The following is an 18,263-nucleotide window of genomic DNA, read 5'->3' on the forward strand; positions in this document are numbered from 1 at the left end:
GGTCTGGGGCTCTATGCAAGGTCTCACCTCGTGTAGTTTTAATGATCATGAGAACGGTGAGGAATCAGCCCAGAACTACAAGGGAGGATCTTGTCAGTGATCACAAGCCAGCTGGGACCAAAGTCACCTAGAAAACAATTGGTAACACACTACGCCCTGAAGGACTGAAAACCTGCAGTGCCCGCAAGGCCCCCTGCTCAAGAAAGCACATGTACAGGCCTGTGTGAAGTTTGCCAATGAACATCTGAATGGTTCAGAGGAGAACTGGGTGAAAGTGTTGTGGTCAGATGAGACCAAAATCGAGCTCTTTGGTGTCAACTCAACGTGTTTGGAGGAGAAGGAATGCTGTGGCTCAAGAAGAAGCACATTAAAGTCCTGGAGTGGACCAGCCAGTCTCCAGACCTTAATCCCATAGAAAATCTGTGGAGGGAGCTGAAGGTTGCTGGAGTTGCCAAACATCAGCCTCAAAACCTCCTGAGATGTTTGCAAACCTGGTGTCCAACTACAAGAACCGTCTGACTTCTGTGATTGCCAGGGTTTTGCTACCAAGTACTAAGGGTGCAAACTGGTCAAATACTTATTTCACTCATTAAAATGCAAATCAATTTATAACTTTTTTGACATGTGTTCTTCTGGATTTTTTGTTGTTCTGTCTCTCACTGTTCAAAATAAACCTACTATTAAAGTTATAGACTGATCATTTCTTTGTTAGTGGGGAAACGATCAAATAATTTTTTAACTCACTGTAAACGTGTTATGTCAAGACAACAAGGCTGTAGAGGTTAGGCTTACTGGGACGTGCAGTCTTGGGGACTGGGACAAGATAAAAAGTTTACATTTACATTTCTGTGATTTGGCAGATGCCCTTATCCAGACTGACAGAAGAGGAAGTCTTCAACAAGTTCAAGATTTTCTCCAGACTCTCCAGAGTTTGAAAATGTGTCTAATTGACCTACAGAGATAATCTACACAGTCCTTAAGCAACCTGGGGCTGATACCATTCAGGCCTTTAGCTTTGAGCCCCTTCACACATCCTTGGTGTTATTCTGCCAAAGCCACTAATCCAGTTTCCTCCTATAACCTTTTTATGCCTGATCATCTTCTCCCCGAGTGCCTTCTGGTCTCTCTGCAGCTCCTCTTTATCCCCTGATCCAAATGTCCTCTCCTTTTTATTCAGCAGGGCTTTTATCTCATGAGTTACCCAGGGCTTGTTAATGGGAAAGCACCGCACTCTCCTGGAAAGCACAGTGTTTCCACAGTGGGTCAGACTGTCAGTGTCATTTTCATGTGGGCTACAGAGTGCTTCCCTGTCCAAAAGTCTTAAAACCTAAATGATAAATAAAATTTTTTGGAGCCAAAGAGCTTAGATGAAGGTCAGTGAAGCTTCCCCAGAGTTAACTTTGGCACTCAGACCCCTAAATATGAGACCTTCTAAACTACAAAGAACCAGAAGACTAAAACTAAAATATTAATACTAAAAATACAAAGTAAATATAGTACAATGTTTAAGTTATAATTGTTCTAAAGACTGACGTGTGTGTCTCCTGAGGCGTGGAGTCGTCTCTGCAGCAGCTGGAGGTCAGATTTGACGGCGTTAAGCAGCAGGCGTAGACGGTTCCCGATGACATGCACTCTCTCCTGCGCCTCCAGACTCTCGCCGCCCTGCGCCTGCACCAGCAGCTGCACTGAGAGCTCCTGCAGGCTGCTCACACTTTGCTCCGTCTCCCGCAACTCCTGTTCGATTTGCTACACACACACACACACACACACACACACACGTCACTCACTGCCCGCCTGAGCTTGATTCCATCCACTTCACCTACAGCATCCTGCGTCACACAAATGTGTCCCTGTGTGTGTGTGTGTGTGTGTGTGTGTGTATGTGTGTTTTACCTCTAACACTTTGTATCGAGCTCGGAGCGTGTGCTGGTCCAGTTCCGCTGCAATGGGAACAATTTCGTTCCTCCTTCGGTCGATGTTCTCTAACCAGAGCAAGAGGCCATGACTCAGCTCGTGGAACTCCTGTGAACACACACACGAATATCGGTGATACACACAAACAAAAAGGTGCCAACTAGACGAACTAGCTTAGCATTCAAACGCACATTATCATCGAGTGCTTGCTAATATTATGAACAGCAGCTATGCTAATTCCTCTCCATTTGCTTCTCTTTTTCTCTCCATCCCGAGGCATCTAGAAGATGCCAACTACTCCATGTGGACTTTGAGGAGAACAATCTCTTAATCAATACACAAAATAACATTATACATATGCTGTATATCCATCATCGAGTATTTAAAGCCTTCGACTGAATCTATAATGAACTCGGATGATGAGCTAATTTATGAGTTGCTCAGGAGCTCCTGGTTACGCAACTCAAACTGACTGTATCTGACTGTAGAAAGGACATTATTTTTAATCAGTCTCTCCGGTGTTCATGATGATTCTTAATCACACCCTCCAGTGTCAGAGCATGACGTTCACTTTGGGGTCTGGTTCCTCTAAAGGTTTCTTCCTCTTCCATCTACTGTAAGTGAGTTTTTCCAAAACCTCATGTTTGTCCATTAGGAATAAACTTTTTATTCTCTGTAAAGCTGCATAGTTAAAAGCACTATACAAATAAAATTGAATTGCACTGAAATGAAGTGCTAGCGTGAGTAACACGGTAACAGAATGCCGATTGATCAAAAGGAGCTGATTAATTTTCTAAAGCTGAAAAACAGCAGGTTTTTATAAGACCTTAATGCTAACTTGGTATCGGCTGTATAGTAACAGCGTTTATTTAGGATTTATGGAAGGAGTCTCCATCACAGTGCTTTGTAACAGTTAGGGGATTTGAATCCAAACATCTTGAAGGAGATGCTGTGGGGGAGTTCAGGGAGAACGGGAACGAACTTGTTGTTTCATAGACGTCCTATAAGATTTAGCCTGACACTAAAGCTAAAAAAACATACAAATTAAACGTGTGTGTGTGTGTGCACCTGGCACTGCATTAGCGCGTCCTGTAGCGCTGCTCTCCACTGCTGCAGAGCTTTACACAGTCTGTCCCAGCGAGAGTTCATCTCTTTCAGCCTCCTCCTCAGCTTCCTGTTCTCCTCACCGTCTGATTGGACAAGCCTGACACTGCTCAGGTTGATGGACAGCACTGTGGGCTTATGGGTATCTACCTCTTTCTGTAGATCCTGAGATACAGAGAAGCAGGTATACTAAAGTGTGAGTGTACATGTTCAGATTTTTATTGTTGTTTTATTCTTTTATTCCAAGGTTTTGACTTATGATTATTATTAAAATGTGTTTATTTATTGTTCATTCATGGTAAGGTTGTAACTTATTGTTTATATTAATATCATTTATTTTGTTTGCTTATTTGTTCATTTTCATTCAGTTCAAAGTCTTTCATTAATATTAGCAACTTTGTTTATTGAGTTTAGATTCACAAGTCAAACATGATTATTATTATTATTATTATTACTGTTATTATTATCATTATTAATATTATCATTATCATCATCATTATTATTATTACTATTATCATTATTACTATTATCATTATTATCATTACTATTGATATTATTATTATTATTATCATAATAATATTATTCATAATAATGATCATAATCATCATTATTATTATTATATATCTATTCAGTCTTTGTTTGTTTGTTTGTTTCTGGTTGGTTTCAGCAGTTGTTTATCAGCAGCAGTTCTGTCGAAGTGTAAAGCAGGTCACTGAGGTCAGGCTTTGTGTATTAAGTTCAGTGAGGTTCAGTTTATAGACAAGTTAGACTCACATCTAATATCTTTTATACTACAGACATGTGAACACACACGCACATGCACACACACCCACACGCACACCTTGAGTTTTTTGATCCTTTGGTCAATAGTGTGTATATCTGTGCTCAAGTTCCTCCCCTTCAGCTCAGCCAGCTCCTCCTCTATACCACTAAGCCACACCTCCATATTTTCCAGGTCAGAGGTCAGCTGTTGCCGTAGCAGCAAGTCTTCACTGGAGTTAAGGGACTGAGCCTGTATGAGCTCCCAGCGCTTGATCACACCTACAGAGTAAAACAATTTTTACATGATCTCCAGCTAAAAAGAGCACTAAGAAAGGACAAGCCTTTATATTGGTAAGAAAACACCTGCATGTAAAAACACACTTTTTAAACCCCTGCAAGACTTTTTACACAATAGATGCTTTTTTCATTAAGGTGGTTATTGTTTTCTTCACTTCTGTTCAACATGACTGTAAGTGTGCTAACGATCACCACATCCGTCTGTGAGGTCGGAGTATGACGACACACACCCTCTAACTTCTCATGGGAATAACGCAAACATGGCAGCCAACCTCTGAACTTATTGTTTTTCAGAACTTTAGAGCAGAAACTAAAAAGATTATGAAATAAAACTGGGCTGCATGTGCAGAGATCCTGATCCTGAGTTCTGGAATAGGTTCCAGTTCCTGTAGAAGTAGCTGTGAACTGATGAGTGGGGATTGGAACCTGTGTTCTGTGGTTCTGCAGTCTCGGGATTGTTTAATCCGGCCAGGTCGCTCTCCTCCTCCTCCAGCTTTCCCTCGGCTCTCTTCAGAGCGCTTAAACTGTCTCGGCAGTCTCCCATCAGACGCATCTACACACACACATACACACACACCTCAGACAAGAGCGTGCGGAAGAGCCGACCTGTAATTCCAGGTCCGGTTATGGTTGGAAAATGAGTAGGACTCGAGTGGAGTATTTCTGTTTACTGAGTGCCTGTCAGTCTCATCTGAGGCTTTAACACGTAAGAAAAACAGGAAGCTATTGAGGAAAATCTATTTCAGGCACTTGAGCTTTGGCATGACCTTTACCTGTTTGGATCAAACCCAAATTTGTATTAGTTCATCTGCTGGTTTGGATGATAACTCTGTATAACTCCTGCACTACAAACGCCTGATATTCTACAGTTTATTCAACATTTTATTCTCCTAGACTAAATAATTCCCACAGCCTCACAGCCTTGGCCTGGATCTAAAGTGACTGCTAAAGTGTACTTACATAACCGCTGTACGAGGCGTTATGGCTGTCCAGGTCCAGTACCTTACGAGCCGAGTCACCTGCGAGGGAACAACGCATCAGAAAGACGTGTGAACGAATAAACCACGCTGAGGGAGAAAAACACGAGGAGGTTTAATGATTTTGACTGCATCAGATGTTTTACATGCCATATAGATGCTGGTCTTGGCTTTAAATGATGTTAATGAAGAAAGATGATGCTGAATTAGTAACAAATCAGATTTATGGGTCAAAGGTGTTGATTCATTTTCTATAACAGCAGCTCTGACGTTATTAGCAAGATGCGGTTTCTATGGTAACAGCTCACTCACAGAAACTTGTAGGTGCTGTTTCTATGGCAACAGCTCATTCATGTGGCAGATACTCCGAATAAAATGCAAAAAATAAGTGTGACTGTGTTCTGTGAGGAGGCTTTATTAATGGAAGGAGTCTCCAGTGTCAGAGCTTTGTAACAGGCAGGTTTACATGTTTCACAGAGTTTGTGTTTGTTTTTCCTCATTAACTTATAGAAAAAGTGAAGGTTCTGTCAAACTGTCTAAAGTTTGTGTAACACAAACATGATCATGAAAAGTTCCACAACATTAAATGTAACTAACTATACAAAATCAAAAGTATGCAGTGTTTTTCATTTACTGTACTGCAGCTTTATCTATGATTATTTTCCTAGAAAATGATTAAAACTTTTTGCGTTTTGTCTTTACGTACAAGACCGAGAAGCTAAAACATTAGACACGCCTTTCACCCTTTGTAATTTAGACATGCCTTTCACCCATCCACAAGCTCAAGCGTTATGGAATCATAATGAGACTATTAGTTAAAGCGTGCTTTTATTTTTATTAATTACTATTAGATGAGTCAAATGCAAGAGGACAGAAATAGAGTGTGATCCGGTGTATTTTTGGACAGAAATGGCAACATGGAAATGATGTGATTTATGTAAAGCAACATGCTGAACCGCATGCAGCGTGTCGGAGATGATGCCACCTGAGTATGTTTAATTCTACATGCTTGCACTAGGTGCATACCAGAGGAGGACCTCAGTGTGCTTTCTGTCAGTTTTATATAAGCCTCAGGACTCTCGGGAATCACTACGTCTGTGAAGAGAGAGAGACACGACAGAATATACCAGCCTTTTATTTAATACAGCGGCAGAGTGTATACGTAGCCGCTTTCAAGTCACACATACACAAACACACCTTTGAGAGCTGCTGTAGAGCTGCTACCAACATCCTCATCCTCCTCATCCTGCCCCCTCTTATTCGATGACATGGTACTACCCATGGGCTCAAGGTCGTAGTCGTGGTCCCACTCTAAGGGGATGGAGTCCACGCTGGCCGGAGTCTCCCGACCCGAGCAGTTGGCACGCAGCGGCGCCGGACTCACAGAGGGGGTCTGGCTGTTAGTGCTGGGTAAAGAGTTCCCCTCCTCCCACTGGAGGTCAGAGAGCTCACCTGAGCCATCGAGGTCAAACTCACGATCTGAACCATCACACTCATCATCAGCCAGCTGTGAACAAAACGACACGGAAGAAACGTCCAGGTTTAACGGCTTGGTTCAGAGTTCAGAATTTAATTGCGGGAAAAAGAAGTAAGGAATAAAACACTCTGTGTGTTTGGAACCATGCTGATGAATGTGGTGAAAAGGAGTAGAATGTAACAACGCCTCGTCTCACCGGCAGACGCGTGAGCTTCCTGTAGTATCGATCGACGCGTCCGAACACTTCCCTGCAGTAGCGCTGCAGCTCGTCCAGCTCCTCCTCTATTACAGCAGCGTCCAGAGGCTCGCTCTTTTCCATCAGAGCTTCACCTTGACTGAACACGCTCCCGATCTTCACCGAGTTCAGATCAATCTCCTGCTGGAACGCCTGACACACACACACACGCACACACACACATAAAAATATAAACTATACAAATGCAAATACTAAAAACATTTTAATAAATAAAAAACTTGAATGCTGAATCTATGCATTTACATTTGAAGAATTCTTTTATCACATGTTTAAAGAGTTCAGTGTGTCGTTTTTAGTGACCACTCACATTGACCACTCACAAGCCTTCGACTTAGTGCAGTTTAGGGGTGGAGCTTATAACTGGACTGGGTCATAAACGGAAAAATAAATGTAAAACACACACACACTCACTCTTGCAAACTCACTCTCACACAATCTCGCACACTCACGCACACACACACTCTCGCACACTCACGCACACACACACACTCATGCACACTCATGCACACACACACTCTCACACACTCACGCACACATACACACTCTCGCACACTCACGCACACACACACTCATGCACACTCACGCACACACACACTCTCACACACACACTCACTCTCACACACACTCACTTGCTCTCACACACACACTCACTCACTCTCACACACACACACACACACACACACACTCACTCACACACACACTCCTTACCCTGAGCTGCTTGATTTTGACCTGAACGTCACACTCTGAGAAGTGCTCGATGTTGGTGAGCTGCAGGTCCATCTCTGTCAACCACACCAGAACTCCGTCTCTGATCGTCTCAAACTCCTCACGCTGGCCGATGAAGTGCTGCAGGACGACACGTTCATCACTCCACTCAACTTGACTCTATACACAATATATCTACAGCAATGTTACTCTAATCAACCATCATTAAACACAGATGATTTTTAATCAGCCAGCTTGATTTCTTTTCACACAGCAGCCACCAGAATCAGAGCGAACACAAGCTAGAAAACTTGCCTATTATGAATGATAACAGCTAGCTTGTTGTTAGCTAGTTTGCTAGTGAACTTGTCTATGATTTTCCATTACATCATGTAATAGCTAACAAGAGTTAGCAAACTTACTGCTAGCTAATATTCTAAATGTTTGCCTGCTTAACTATGTGGCTATGAGCTTTACATATGTAACACTTACCACCTGCCTCATGTTAGCAGGCTGCTAAAGTTTGGTTTTACTAAAATGACCTGGCTTGTTACTTTAGAACATGCTCTAGATTCATTACAGTGTTCGGCTAACTAACTGTACCTGCACACATCTAGCTAGCATAGCTAATGTTAAACAACGTGTATACAAATGTATTAATGAAAAGTTATTTATATATTGAACATAAGAGTTAGCTGAATGTTAGCTAATAGTGTAAATGATAGCTAGCTTGCTTAACTGTGTGGCTTTGAGTTTTAATATACCTCATGTTAGCTAGCTTGCTAAACTTTGCCAAATTTTAATTACACTGTACTCATTGATGCTTACTGAAATGACCTAGTGTGCTAGTTTAGCTAAAGTTATAATTTCAGCTCAGTACTTAGCTAGCTAACTGTAGCTGTATGCAGCGGGCTAGCATAGCTAATGTTGCTGAATGAGGACATGCTAACTTTATGACATTTCATTACCACATATAATAGCTAGCAGGTTTATTCATTGTATATAAGAGTTAGCTGAGTGATAGATACTAAAGTAAATATTAGCTAGCTTACTAGTTTGAGTAGCTACGTGTCTTAAGTACACCATATTTAAAACATGCCTCCTGATAGCTAGCTTGGTTTTTAAGGTTTGATTTTAATTATATTAAACATTTAGCTTGAGTTAAAAGTTCAGCTCAGTGTTTAGCTAGTTAACTGTAGCTGTATGCGACTTGCTAGCGTGGCTAATGCTGCTAAGTGAGGACATGATAACTCTGTATGTGTGTGAATCTGTGTGTTGCTGTAGCGTGTGGTGGAAACACAAAGCTTTTTTCTTTTCTTTTTGTTCTTGTGGTGATGTGATGCTGTTCATTACAGTCACCTTCAGCCTGCGCAGGATGGACGCCACTCTCCTCTGCAGCGTGTCCCAGCGCTGGTTCCCATCATGCACCATTTGGCGAAGGCTGCAGGACGAGTCGGTGCGGTTCTCACGAGCAAGCCTCCGGTACTGCTTATTGATGAGCTCCAGCTGAGTTAAACACTCCTGAACTTGCCTCTGAAATGCCTGTAAAAAACACACACACACACACAATTGTACTATAGTGCATTCTGTGCTCTGATTCATTGGTCAGAACATTAATTGGCTTGTTTCTATAGCAAGAGATGAAAAAAACACAACGTGTGATTGTTGAATTCATTTGTTGTAAATTAATAGTAAATTAATAGTAATAGTAAATAGTACATTAAATAGTCATTTAATTTTAAACTTTACCATTTTTATTCTCTTTCTATGCTTCAGTGCTTTGCAATGATGTCAGTTGATATTTTTTTCAATACCATTTTTCTGTAAAAACACTTTTTCAGTTTAGAAACTTAAAGTCTTTATTTTTTTAGCTGCAATCTGCTGTTTCTCTCATCTGATTTACCTCAAACTTCTTCAGCTCCTCTTTAGCGACGGTGTAGAGCACTCCGGATGAGTTGGGCAGAGCCGCAGTTCTTTCTGAAGCCTTCAACCAGTCCTCAAAGTGAGAATAATCATCTAAAAATTTCTGCCACAACCTCCACGTCTCCTCGATCCTGCACACACACGCACATCACACACGAACACACACGCACACACACACACAGATGTTCTGTATCAGTTACTTTATTAAAATCTTTAACTTTATTAAAATTGAAGGTCTTTTGATCTTACACACTTTTCTCTCTCAGGGTTTTTTCCTCACAGATTATAGAGTAGAACATTGTGTAAATTTACAGTGTTGGGAGTTTATAAACCCTTAGAGTGGAGTGTTAAAGGAAGATGAAGAGGGTTTAGTCAGTGCTGTGTGTCTGTGGTGTGTGTCCTTTACAAATCATCTCCTCCTGAACTCTTACTTCAGCCTGCGCTCCATGGCGACGGCACAGATGTTCCTCCAGCGGCGGTCCAGGCTGCGTGTGGCCTGCTGGATGGAGTCGCACTCGCTCTCTGTAGCGCAGGCGTCGCAGTCGTGCAGCAGAACCTCACACAGATTTAACACTGAGGCCACGCCCGTGCTGTGCTTCTCAATGTCACGCTGCAAATCCTGCAGGTGCACACACACAAACACACACACACATTTCCCACACTTTCTATTCTGAAACATCCCACAGATATATCTCACACCTCATGTTATCTGGATTCTGTGTGTGTGTGCCTGTGTGTGTGTTACCTGCTGCTGGCTGAGTTTCTTCTGTATTTCGTTTGTGTCACAGGTCTCGTAGACGATTGGCCGCGACAGTTGAGTCTCGACGTTTGTGAGCCACGAACGCAAACTGCTCATGTTCTTATCCAACTGTTGCACCGCCACCAGAGTCTCCCTCAGCTTCTTCACCCTACACACACACACATCTATTTTAAGCCCATGCATATTTTTAACCCTTTATTCTTTTTCAAAACATGGGATTATTTATGGGGGAGAGAGAAAGAGAAAGAGAAAGAGAAAGAGAGAGAGAGATCGAGACAGACAGACAGACAGAGAGAGAGAGAGAGAGAGAGAGAGAGAGAGAGAAAGAGAGAGAAGGAATCTTATAAAGAAGTTAAATGATGGAGAACTGGAGTAACCACCAGTTTTACATAGACAGACACCAAAAACTTAACTATATTAACAGAGCGCCTGTAATGTTACAGAGGCAAGAATCACTACAATATAGAAAACAATACAGTCTTATAGTTATTATATTTGACAAGGTTATAGATACATTATAGATATTATCCTGTTCAACTTCCCTTTAACTGAACAAGTTTAAATTAAAACCCAAGACTAAATCATAGAAGAAATATACACACAATACCATTTAAATGTCTGGAGTCGATACCACGGCGTATCTCATTGCTCTTACTGGACAAGTGCAACTCTGTAGGTCCACAGTTTCTCCTCTTAACATCAGAGCAGCTTCTTATACCTCGAATACACACTGGGACTGAACACAGGTGGTCTCAGTCTGATCACCAGTTCACTGCTCCTCCTGATTCATCAGATACCAATCTGAACTAAAAACTGTCACACAACCGTGCAGATGTTCTCCAGAACCTTGTGTCAGCCAAGCCATGAAGAAATGATACTGTTCTGAGAGCAAGGTATCAGTGCTGTGTTCCTAATATAGTGGTTAACAGGTGCAGACTCGTCATTACGTCTGTTTTACAGCCTACAGCTGCAAAGGAGGTCATGCAATATTTACTTTCTGTATAAAATTAAAAAAGAAGAACAAGAAGAAAAGAAGAAGAAGAAAAGAAGAAGAAGGAGGTGCATGTTCCTGGAGAGTTTCTCATGAACTCTTAACTCCAGCAACAGACTCAGGACTACAGATAACTCGAGACCGCTTTTTGCTCTGGATCAGCCAGTACCAATACCAAGCGATTTTTTTTTTTTAAACACTTTTTCCATTTTTTATTTTTTGGGGGGATTTGGAAGCAGTTCAGATTAAAAAAAAGTTAAAAAAAAAAGTTAAAAAAAACAAAAAAAAAAAACAAATCAACTATTTCACTTATGAGGTAGACATAATAAATGTAATGAATAATAAATATAAATTAAAAAAGAAAGAAAAAACTGAACAAAACAATACACTCCTCTCCCAGTTGTGAAAAACTAACAAACAAATGATTTCTATTTGTTACAGGATCAGACTGGATCGTTGTTCTCTCCAATATCCGGACCACTGTTTTTTGTTTTTTTTTGGGTGTCAGTGCAGACTGGATCTACGCAGGATAGTTAAATATTTCATAAACAAATATTTCATGAACTAATCCATTATGATCAATAAATTGATTATAATGAGAAAGCAGGCAGAAACAAGCCCTGAATCTTGTAAGATTTGGTATAAAATGAGGTAAAAGACCTGCCTGGTGATGTCACAGTCGCACTCCGGCAGCTCTGAGTTTCGCTCTGGACTTTGTGCCATGTTCTCTGTGCCCAGGTCCAACACCATGAGGACAAACGGCTCTGATCCTGATCCTAAACAAAACCTTTCCCCTGCTTCAAACTCGCTTTCGCCTCTACTCCGAGTCTGCTGCCCTTTACTGGCATGTGTGTGTGTGCATGTGTGTGTGTAGTGGAGACAACTGCTCCTGAGAAAAGGCATGTAGCAGTGACTGAGTGAGTGACGGGTCCTTCTGCAGCTAAAATAAGACTACAGTCATTAACACATGCCTGTGTGTGCGTGTGTGTGTGAGTGTGTGTGAGTGTGTGTGTGTGTGTGTGAGTGTGATAATGTAAACTGCTCTGGATAAGGGTGTCTACCAAATGCTGTAAATATAAATGCGTGTGTGTGTGTGTGTGTGTGTGTGTGTGTTTGTACAGTAGACAGTGAAAATCACTCATTTTCATTTTTAAACTTTCCAAAACACCTAGCATGATCTTTTAGTATAAAAGATATGAAATAATAAATGATTAGCAGTAATTCTATTGTAATTCTATTGTAATTCTATTAGCTGTAAATGTTTCCAATATTTCTTTTTTTTATTTAAGATGCCATATGGTTCTTCCCTTAAACTTACAAAAATATATATTTAATATTTATAAATATTACAGATTATAATAATGAACTTCTTATAATAATTAACATAAAATTAACAATGTTTTCTATTAATAATGATTAATATATTACACATTGTATTGTATCTTTCTTTATTAGGATGAAACAGAGCCGTGACTTGTGTGTTTTTGTTTATGAATCTGTTAGTCAGGGACACACGTGCTGCTGAGACACTGAGACACTCATCACCGTCTTGCACACATGTCACCTGAAACTGAGCGTTCCACTGACCGTAACCATGACAACGCTCTTCAGCTCCTAGCTACTGTAATACTGGCTAACTAACTAACCAACCTCCCAAACCTACACACACTTTTAATATAGACACATTACAACACTGGAGAACTGAAAATCACACAAAGGAAATGACAAAGGAATCTTTTCCACTCATTACACAAATGATCATCACAGCCCTCAGATCAACAGCTTTTGTTTTTTTCTCTTGGTGTCTTGGTGTGAGTTCTGCTCTGTGTTCTTAGGTAAAACACACACACATGCACTTACACACACATGCACACTTGTGCACTTCATTACACACACAATAACACACTCATGCATGTACACACAGTCTCATGAGTTTAAATACACACACACACACACACACAGACACACTCACACACACACAGACACACTCACACAGACACATTCACACACACACACTCATGCACCTGCATACACACACTCATGCACCTGCATACACACACAGACTCTCATTCATTTACACACACACACACACACACACACTCATTTACACACACACACATGTATACACACTCATTCACTTACATACACACATTTGACACTCTTATGCACTTATACACACACACACACGCACTTACATACACACATACTTACACACTCTCATGCACTTACTAACACATACGCACACACTCACACTCATGCACTTACAATCATATATACACACACACATATGAATACACATACTCATGTACTCTTACACACATTCACATGTGCAAATGGCTGAGATCATCAGGATCCTCATGCAGAACCAGTAAGACAGAGGTCTTATATGCAGCTTTGTGTGTGTATGTGTGTGTGTGTGCGTGCGCGCGTGTACATGTGTGTGTCTCACCTGGCTGCAATGAGGTCGAGCAGGTGCTGCCAGCGCTCGTTCACTTTACTCAGTTTATACTGGATCTCAGCTGCTTTGCTCTCGTGACTAGAATGAGCCAATCTCTCACCCATGAGCTCCAACTGCTGCTTATTCTCCTGAGCTACAGAGATCTCCTCCTGATAGTCCTGACACACACACAAACAATCACATGTAATTAACAAAGGGAGAAGCCACAGGGCTTGGAGGTTTATAGGATTCAGGGGTGACGTCTCACTCTCACCTTCCTAAGCTTCTCGATCATCTCCTCGATGGTGATGTCACCATTCTGAGACACCTTGCTCTCCATCTGAGTTAGCCACTCACACAGCTCCTTATTCTTCTCATTGAACACGGCCCACTCGTTCAGCTTCTCACTCACCTGCTGCCTACGCAGGGTTAGCTACAAGCACACACACATAAATTAATTTTGTAAGACATTTGTTAATGTTTTCCATGCCTCAACAAATCGTGTGTGTGTGTGTATGTTTGTGCGTAAGAGGAACATGTGGCGTATAGCACCTGTGTGAGGAATGTGACTGCAGAACACGTGTCAGGACTGTTCTGAATGGATAGTGCATGTGTTTGTGTGTGTGTGTGTGTGTGTATGTAATTTGTATGTGAAATATGTGTTTGTAAAGTGTGTGTATGTGTGTAAAGTGTGTGTATGTGTGTGTAATGTGTGTGTTTGTAAAGTGTGTGTGTAATGTGTGTGAAATGTGTGTGTAAAGTGTGTGTGTGTGTGTGTGTGTGTTCATGTAATGTGTGTGTGTTCGTGTAATCCGTGTGTGTCTAAAGTGCGTGTGTAAAGTGTGTGTGTTTGTAATGTGTGTGTGTAAAGTGTGTGTGGTGTTTAAAGTGTGTGTAAAGTGTGTGTGTTTGTAATGTGTGTGTGTAAAGTGTGTGTAGTGTTTAAAGTGTGTGTAGAGTGTAAAGTGTGTGTGTAATGTGTGTGTTTGTGTAAAGTGTGTGTAGTGTGTAAAGTGTGTGTGTAATGTGTGTGTTTGTGTAAAGTTTGTAACGTGTGTAAAGTGTGTAAAGTGTGTGTGAAATGTGTGTTTGTAAAGTGTGTGTGTAAAGTGTGTGTGTATAATGTGTGTTTGTGTAGTGTGTGTGTAAAGTGTGTGTGTAAAGTGTGTGTGTGTGTGTAAAGTGTGTGTGTATAATGTGTGTGTATAATGTGTGTAAAGTGTGTGTGTATAATGTGTGTGTGTGTATAATGTGTGTCAAGTGTGTGTGTGTGTATAACGAGTGTGTAGTGTGTGTATAATGTGTGTGTATAACGTGTGTAAAGTGTGTGAGTATAATGTGTGTGTGTATGTGTATAATGTGTGTGTATAATGTGTGTAGTGTGTGTGTATAACGTGTGTGTAAAGTGTGTGTGTATAATGTGTGTGTATAATGTGTGTGTATAACGTGTGTAAAGTGTGTGAGTATAATGTGTTTGTGTGTATAATGTGTGTGTGTGTATTATGTGTGTGGTTACCTGGTGACACGTCTCCTCCCACTGTCTCTGCAGCAGCTCCAGTCTCTCCTGTAGGACTGTGAGGTCGTCAGAGCTCAGGCTGCACAACAACGAGTCTCTGAGCACACACAAAGCAGCCACGTCGTCCGCCCAACCGTCTGTGCTGCCCTCTAACTCCTGCGTGCACACACACACACACACACACACACACACACGTCTATAAACAGTCTGTACATCTGTGGTGCACAGAGAAGCATGTCAGAGAGCAGGGACTAAACCTCAACCACGTCCGATGATGCGTCTCGTTAATAAATATTGATCTATCTCCTCACAGTTTTAACGTCACTGCGAGACGTTAAAACACTACAATCATTAAAACGGTGTAGGAGCGGAAGAGGAGCTTTTCTGTCACATGAAGCTGACGTGAGCGTGAGATTCACCTTGCAGCGGATTTGCTCGTTGTGCAGCTCTTCATGGTGATCAGGTAAAGGCAGAGAGAGCTTCCTCTTGAATGCTCTCAGCTTCTCGTGTGACGCAGCAATTCCTTTCTCACACTGCTCCCAGTCCTACACACACACACACACATTGAAACACACAGCAGAATCTATGCAGTCAAAAATCACATGTGCATCACAAAAACATAGCAACTTATAACCTGACCTCAGACCTGCAAAGACATCTCTCTCTCTCTCTCTCTCTCTCTCTCTCTCTCTCACACACACACACACACACACACACACACACACACCTGCACACACTGACACACACGAATACCTTCTTCGTCATCCCCTAGGAGATGAAAACATTACAGAGAAAGCCGTTGCCATCTTCTGCTAACAAAAAATCAGCATCTCTGTCTATGTTCCGGATATTTCCGTCCCTCTGAATGCTGCGTCATACGGACACACTGCGTCTCTTTTCACACCACCTCCGGGTCTCTGCTTTCCCAACTCTCTCTCTCTCTGTCTCCCTCACACTCTTCATCTCCCTCACACACTCACTCACACCCTCCATCTCTCTCTTTCTCTCACTGCTACTCGAGTGTGAAGGAAAAATTTAAAGAGAGAATTTAACGCTCAAGACTTTTACAGTTTATTGCTTTGGTTTAGTGCAGACAAAGCTTTACTTCACACGGAAATGTGACTGATAATCGTACATGAATTTTATACAGCGTGGGATTCGGTGTGGTCTCGATTGTGTATTTAAATATAAAAATTTAACAACACTGCCGTTCTTTAATTACTCATTCCTGGGATCGAAGCTATTGAAAGGTATTTTTTTTGCCCAAATCAACGTGTAACTGAAGATATCCTGCTCGAGTTATATGTATTTTTGGAAATAAAACACCAAAATTTTAAAATATATTTAAAACCTTTAAAGCATTCAGAAATAAACTCAAACACGCTTTTGTGAAAAACATTTATGGGGAAAAAAAAACTAGCCTAGTGGTTAAGGTTTTGGGCTACCAATCGGAAGGTTGTGAGTTTGATTCCTACGTCCACCAAGCTGCCACTGTTGGGCCCCTGAGCAAGGCCCTTAACCCTCAATTGCTCAGTTGAATATAAAATGTAAGTCGTTCTGGATAAGTGGCGTCTGCTAAATGCTGTAAATGTAAATTGAACTGCTATCAGAATCTTATCTCTGAGGAGACAATTAAAAATCTGACTCGGGAGGTCAAGCAGAGAAATGAACACCGTCTGAATAGAGCTAAAGACTAAACTAACAGAAAAAACAAACATGAACAATAACTGCCATAAAGAGTGTCCAACAGAATAACACAGTAATACTGAAACACAGTCAGTGGAGTTTAGAGAATTTATTAAAACTTGAACTTCTTATCAGTTCTACTCTGTGCTAACGTTTCCTGTCTAAGCTACAGAGCCATGGCTAGTTAATTCGAGGTAATGTTAGCGGATGCGAACAAGAACAACTTAAAATACAAAGCCAATTTGTGAAAGTTGTGCAATTGTGAAACTATGATCTACAAAAAGACACAAACAAATTAAACAAATTAGCTTACCGACTTACGCTTCATCAAAAAATGTGTTAATCTGTCCGTTGCCAACATGGTGGATTATTACATTACAGTTGCTAGCAAACAGTAACTGTTACTAGCTTCAGTGGTGCTAAAATATGCTGATGTTTAACAATTACCATGATCATTGGTAAAACAAACAAAACAAAACAAAACTCTGCCTACGATCTGCTCGCTATATATGAACCTCTGATTAGCATTATCGTAAATATCGATTAGTTCTGATGTTACCTTTAGTAGCGAGAGCAGCTCCTTCTTCTTCTGGTCCAGGCGGATGCTAGCGCTCCTCCATCGCTCCTGCAGCTCCGTCAGCTCCTCCTGTAGCAGAGCCTCCGCCTGGGTATCAGCCGACAGGAGAAGCTGCCTTCCTGCCTCCACCAACAAGATGTAGCTGCCCTGCTGCCTCTGAAGCACCCGTTCCTTCAACTAGGAGGCAGCAGAGAGCAAGAGGTTTAACAGCCGGATCCAGAGCGAGGTTGCTTTGGATGCTTAACAATATTCTAGATCTGATTAGGCTGGGGGCGGAGCTTATTTATGGGCCGGAAAAACATAGCTTTAAATGGAGAAACTAGCCTGGAGACAATGAATAGCAATATTAGCAAAATACTATTATAGAGATAGTTTCGTTACATTTATTTTTAGTCGGTGAAGTTACTTCCATCACCAGGGTCTGTTCGATTCTGTGAATACGGTGAATATGATACGGAGGCTGTATTGTACAGATGCTCCGGGACGGTAAGTCTTTATATTTTCACCTGAATGCGGTCGAGAACTCCTCGAGCCTGCTGTAAAGCCATGACTCGTCCCTGCTGCTGCGTTTCCTCCTCACGATCCAGAGCCTCCTCCTGCAACCAGTGTCTGAGTTTGTCCGAGAGCTCGGTGTAGCGCTGCCACTGACACACCAGCGCATCGATGATGCCCCGCCTCTGCTGCGCTCTCCGCACCACGCCCTGCCACTGATTACTCAACAGCGCCAACTTCAGGCCAAAATCGTCTCTGTGGTCCGAAGGAAAGAAGGAGAAAAGTCGGCGGTCAGAATCCTAGTCTTGATATATACTTTTTTAATAAAATCTGATCAAACATTTGTGAAAAAACTACACGAGTACAGGAGTAACATCAGGACTTTTAAT

The 18,263-nt window shown here is 41.5% G+C and overlaps 1 protein-coding gene across 2 annotated transcripts in view; it reads right to left on the minus strand.

Moving 5' to 3' along the window:
- syne1a (spectrin repeat containing, nuclear envelope 1a) overlaps positions 1-18,263 on the minus strand; it is a 115,749-nt gene that overhangs the window by 4,398 nt on the left and 93,088 nt on the right. Inside the window, exons 71-90 of one of the 2 annotated variants that reach the window (XM_060866126.1) lie at positions 17,889-18,129; positions 17,365-17,559; positions 15,539-15,664; positions 15,120-15,275; positions 13,878-14,036; positions 13,616-13,782; positions 10,161-10,323; positions 9,847-10,034; positions 9,396-9,546; positions 8,852-9,034; positions 7,496-7,633; positions 6,728-6,919; positions 6,252-6,561; positions 6,081-6,149; positions 5,038-5,096; positions 4,504-4,630; positions 3,860-4,059; positions 2,983-3,183; positions 1,894-2,022; positions 1,534-1,746 (exon numbers count right to left, since the gene is read on the minus strand). In XM_060866126.1, coding sequence (XP_060722109.1) covers positions 1,534-1,746; positions 1,894-2,022; positions 2,983-3,183; positions 3,860-4,059; positions 4,504-4,630; positions 5,038-5,096; positions 6,081-6,149; positions 6,252-6,561; positions 6,728-6,919; positions 7,496-7,633; positions 8,852-9,034; positions 9,396-9,546; positions 9,847-10,034; positions 10,161-10,323; positions 13,616-13,782; positions 13,878-14,036; positions 15,120-15,275; positions 15,539-15,664; positions 17,365-17,559; positions 17,889-18,129 — 3,367 coding nt within the window. The remainder of the gene's footprint in view (positions 1-1,533; positions 1,747-1,893; positions 2,023-2,982; positions 3,184-3,859; positions 4,060-4,503; positions 4,631-5,037; positions 5,097-6,080; positions 6,150-6,251; positions 6,562-6,727; positions 6,920-7,495; positions 7,634-8,851; positions 9,035-9,395; positions 9,547-9,846; positions 10,035-10,160; positions 10,324-13,615; positions 13,783-13,877; positions 14,037-15,119; positions 15,276-15,538; positions 15,665-17,364; positions 17,560-17,888; positions 18,130-18,263) is intronic. The other variant, XM_060866125.1, reaches the window with a different exon arrangement.

The sequence above is a fragment of the Tachysurus vachellii genome, chromosome 3, assembly GCF_030014155.1.
Source record: "Tachysurus vachellii isolate PV-2020 chromosome 3, HZAU_Pvac_v1, whole genome shotgun sequence".
NCBI lineage: Eukaryota > Metazoa > Chordata > Actinopteri > Siluriformes > Bagridae > Tachysurus > Tachysurus vachellii.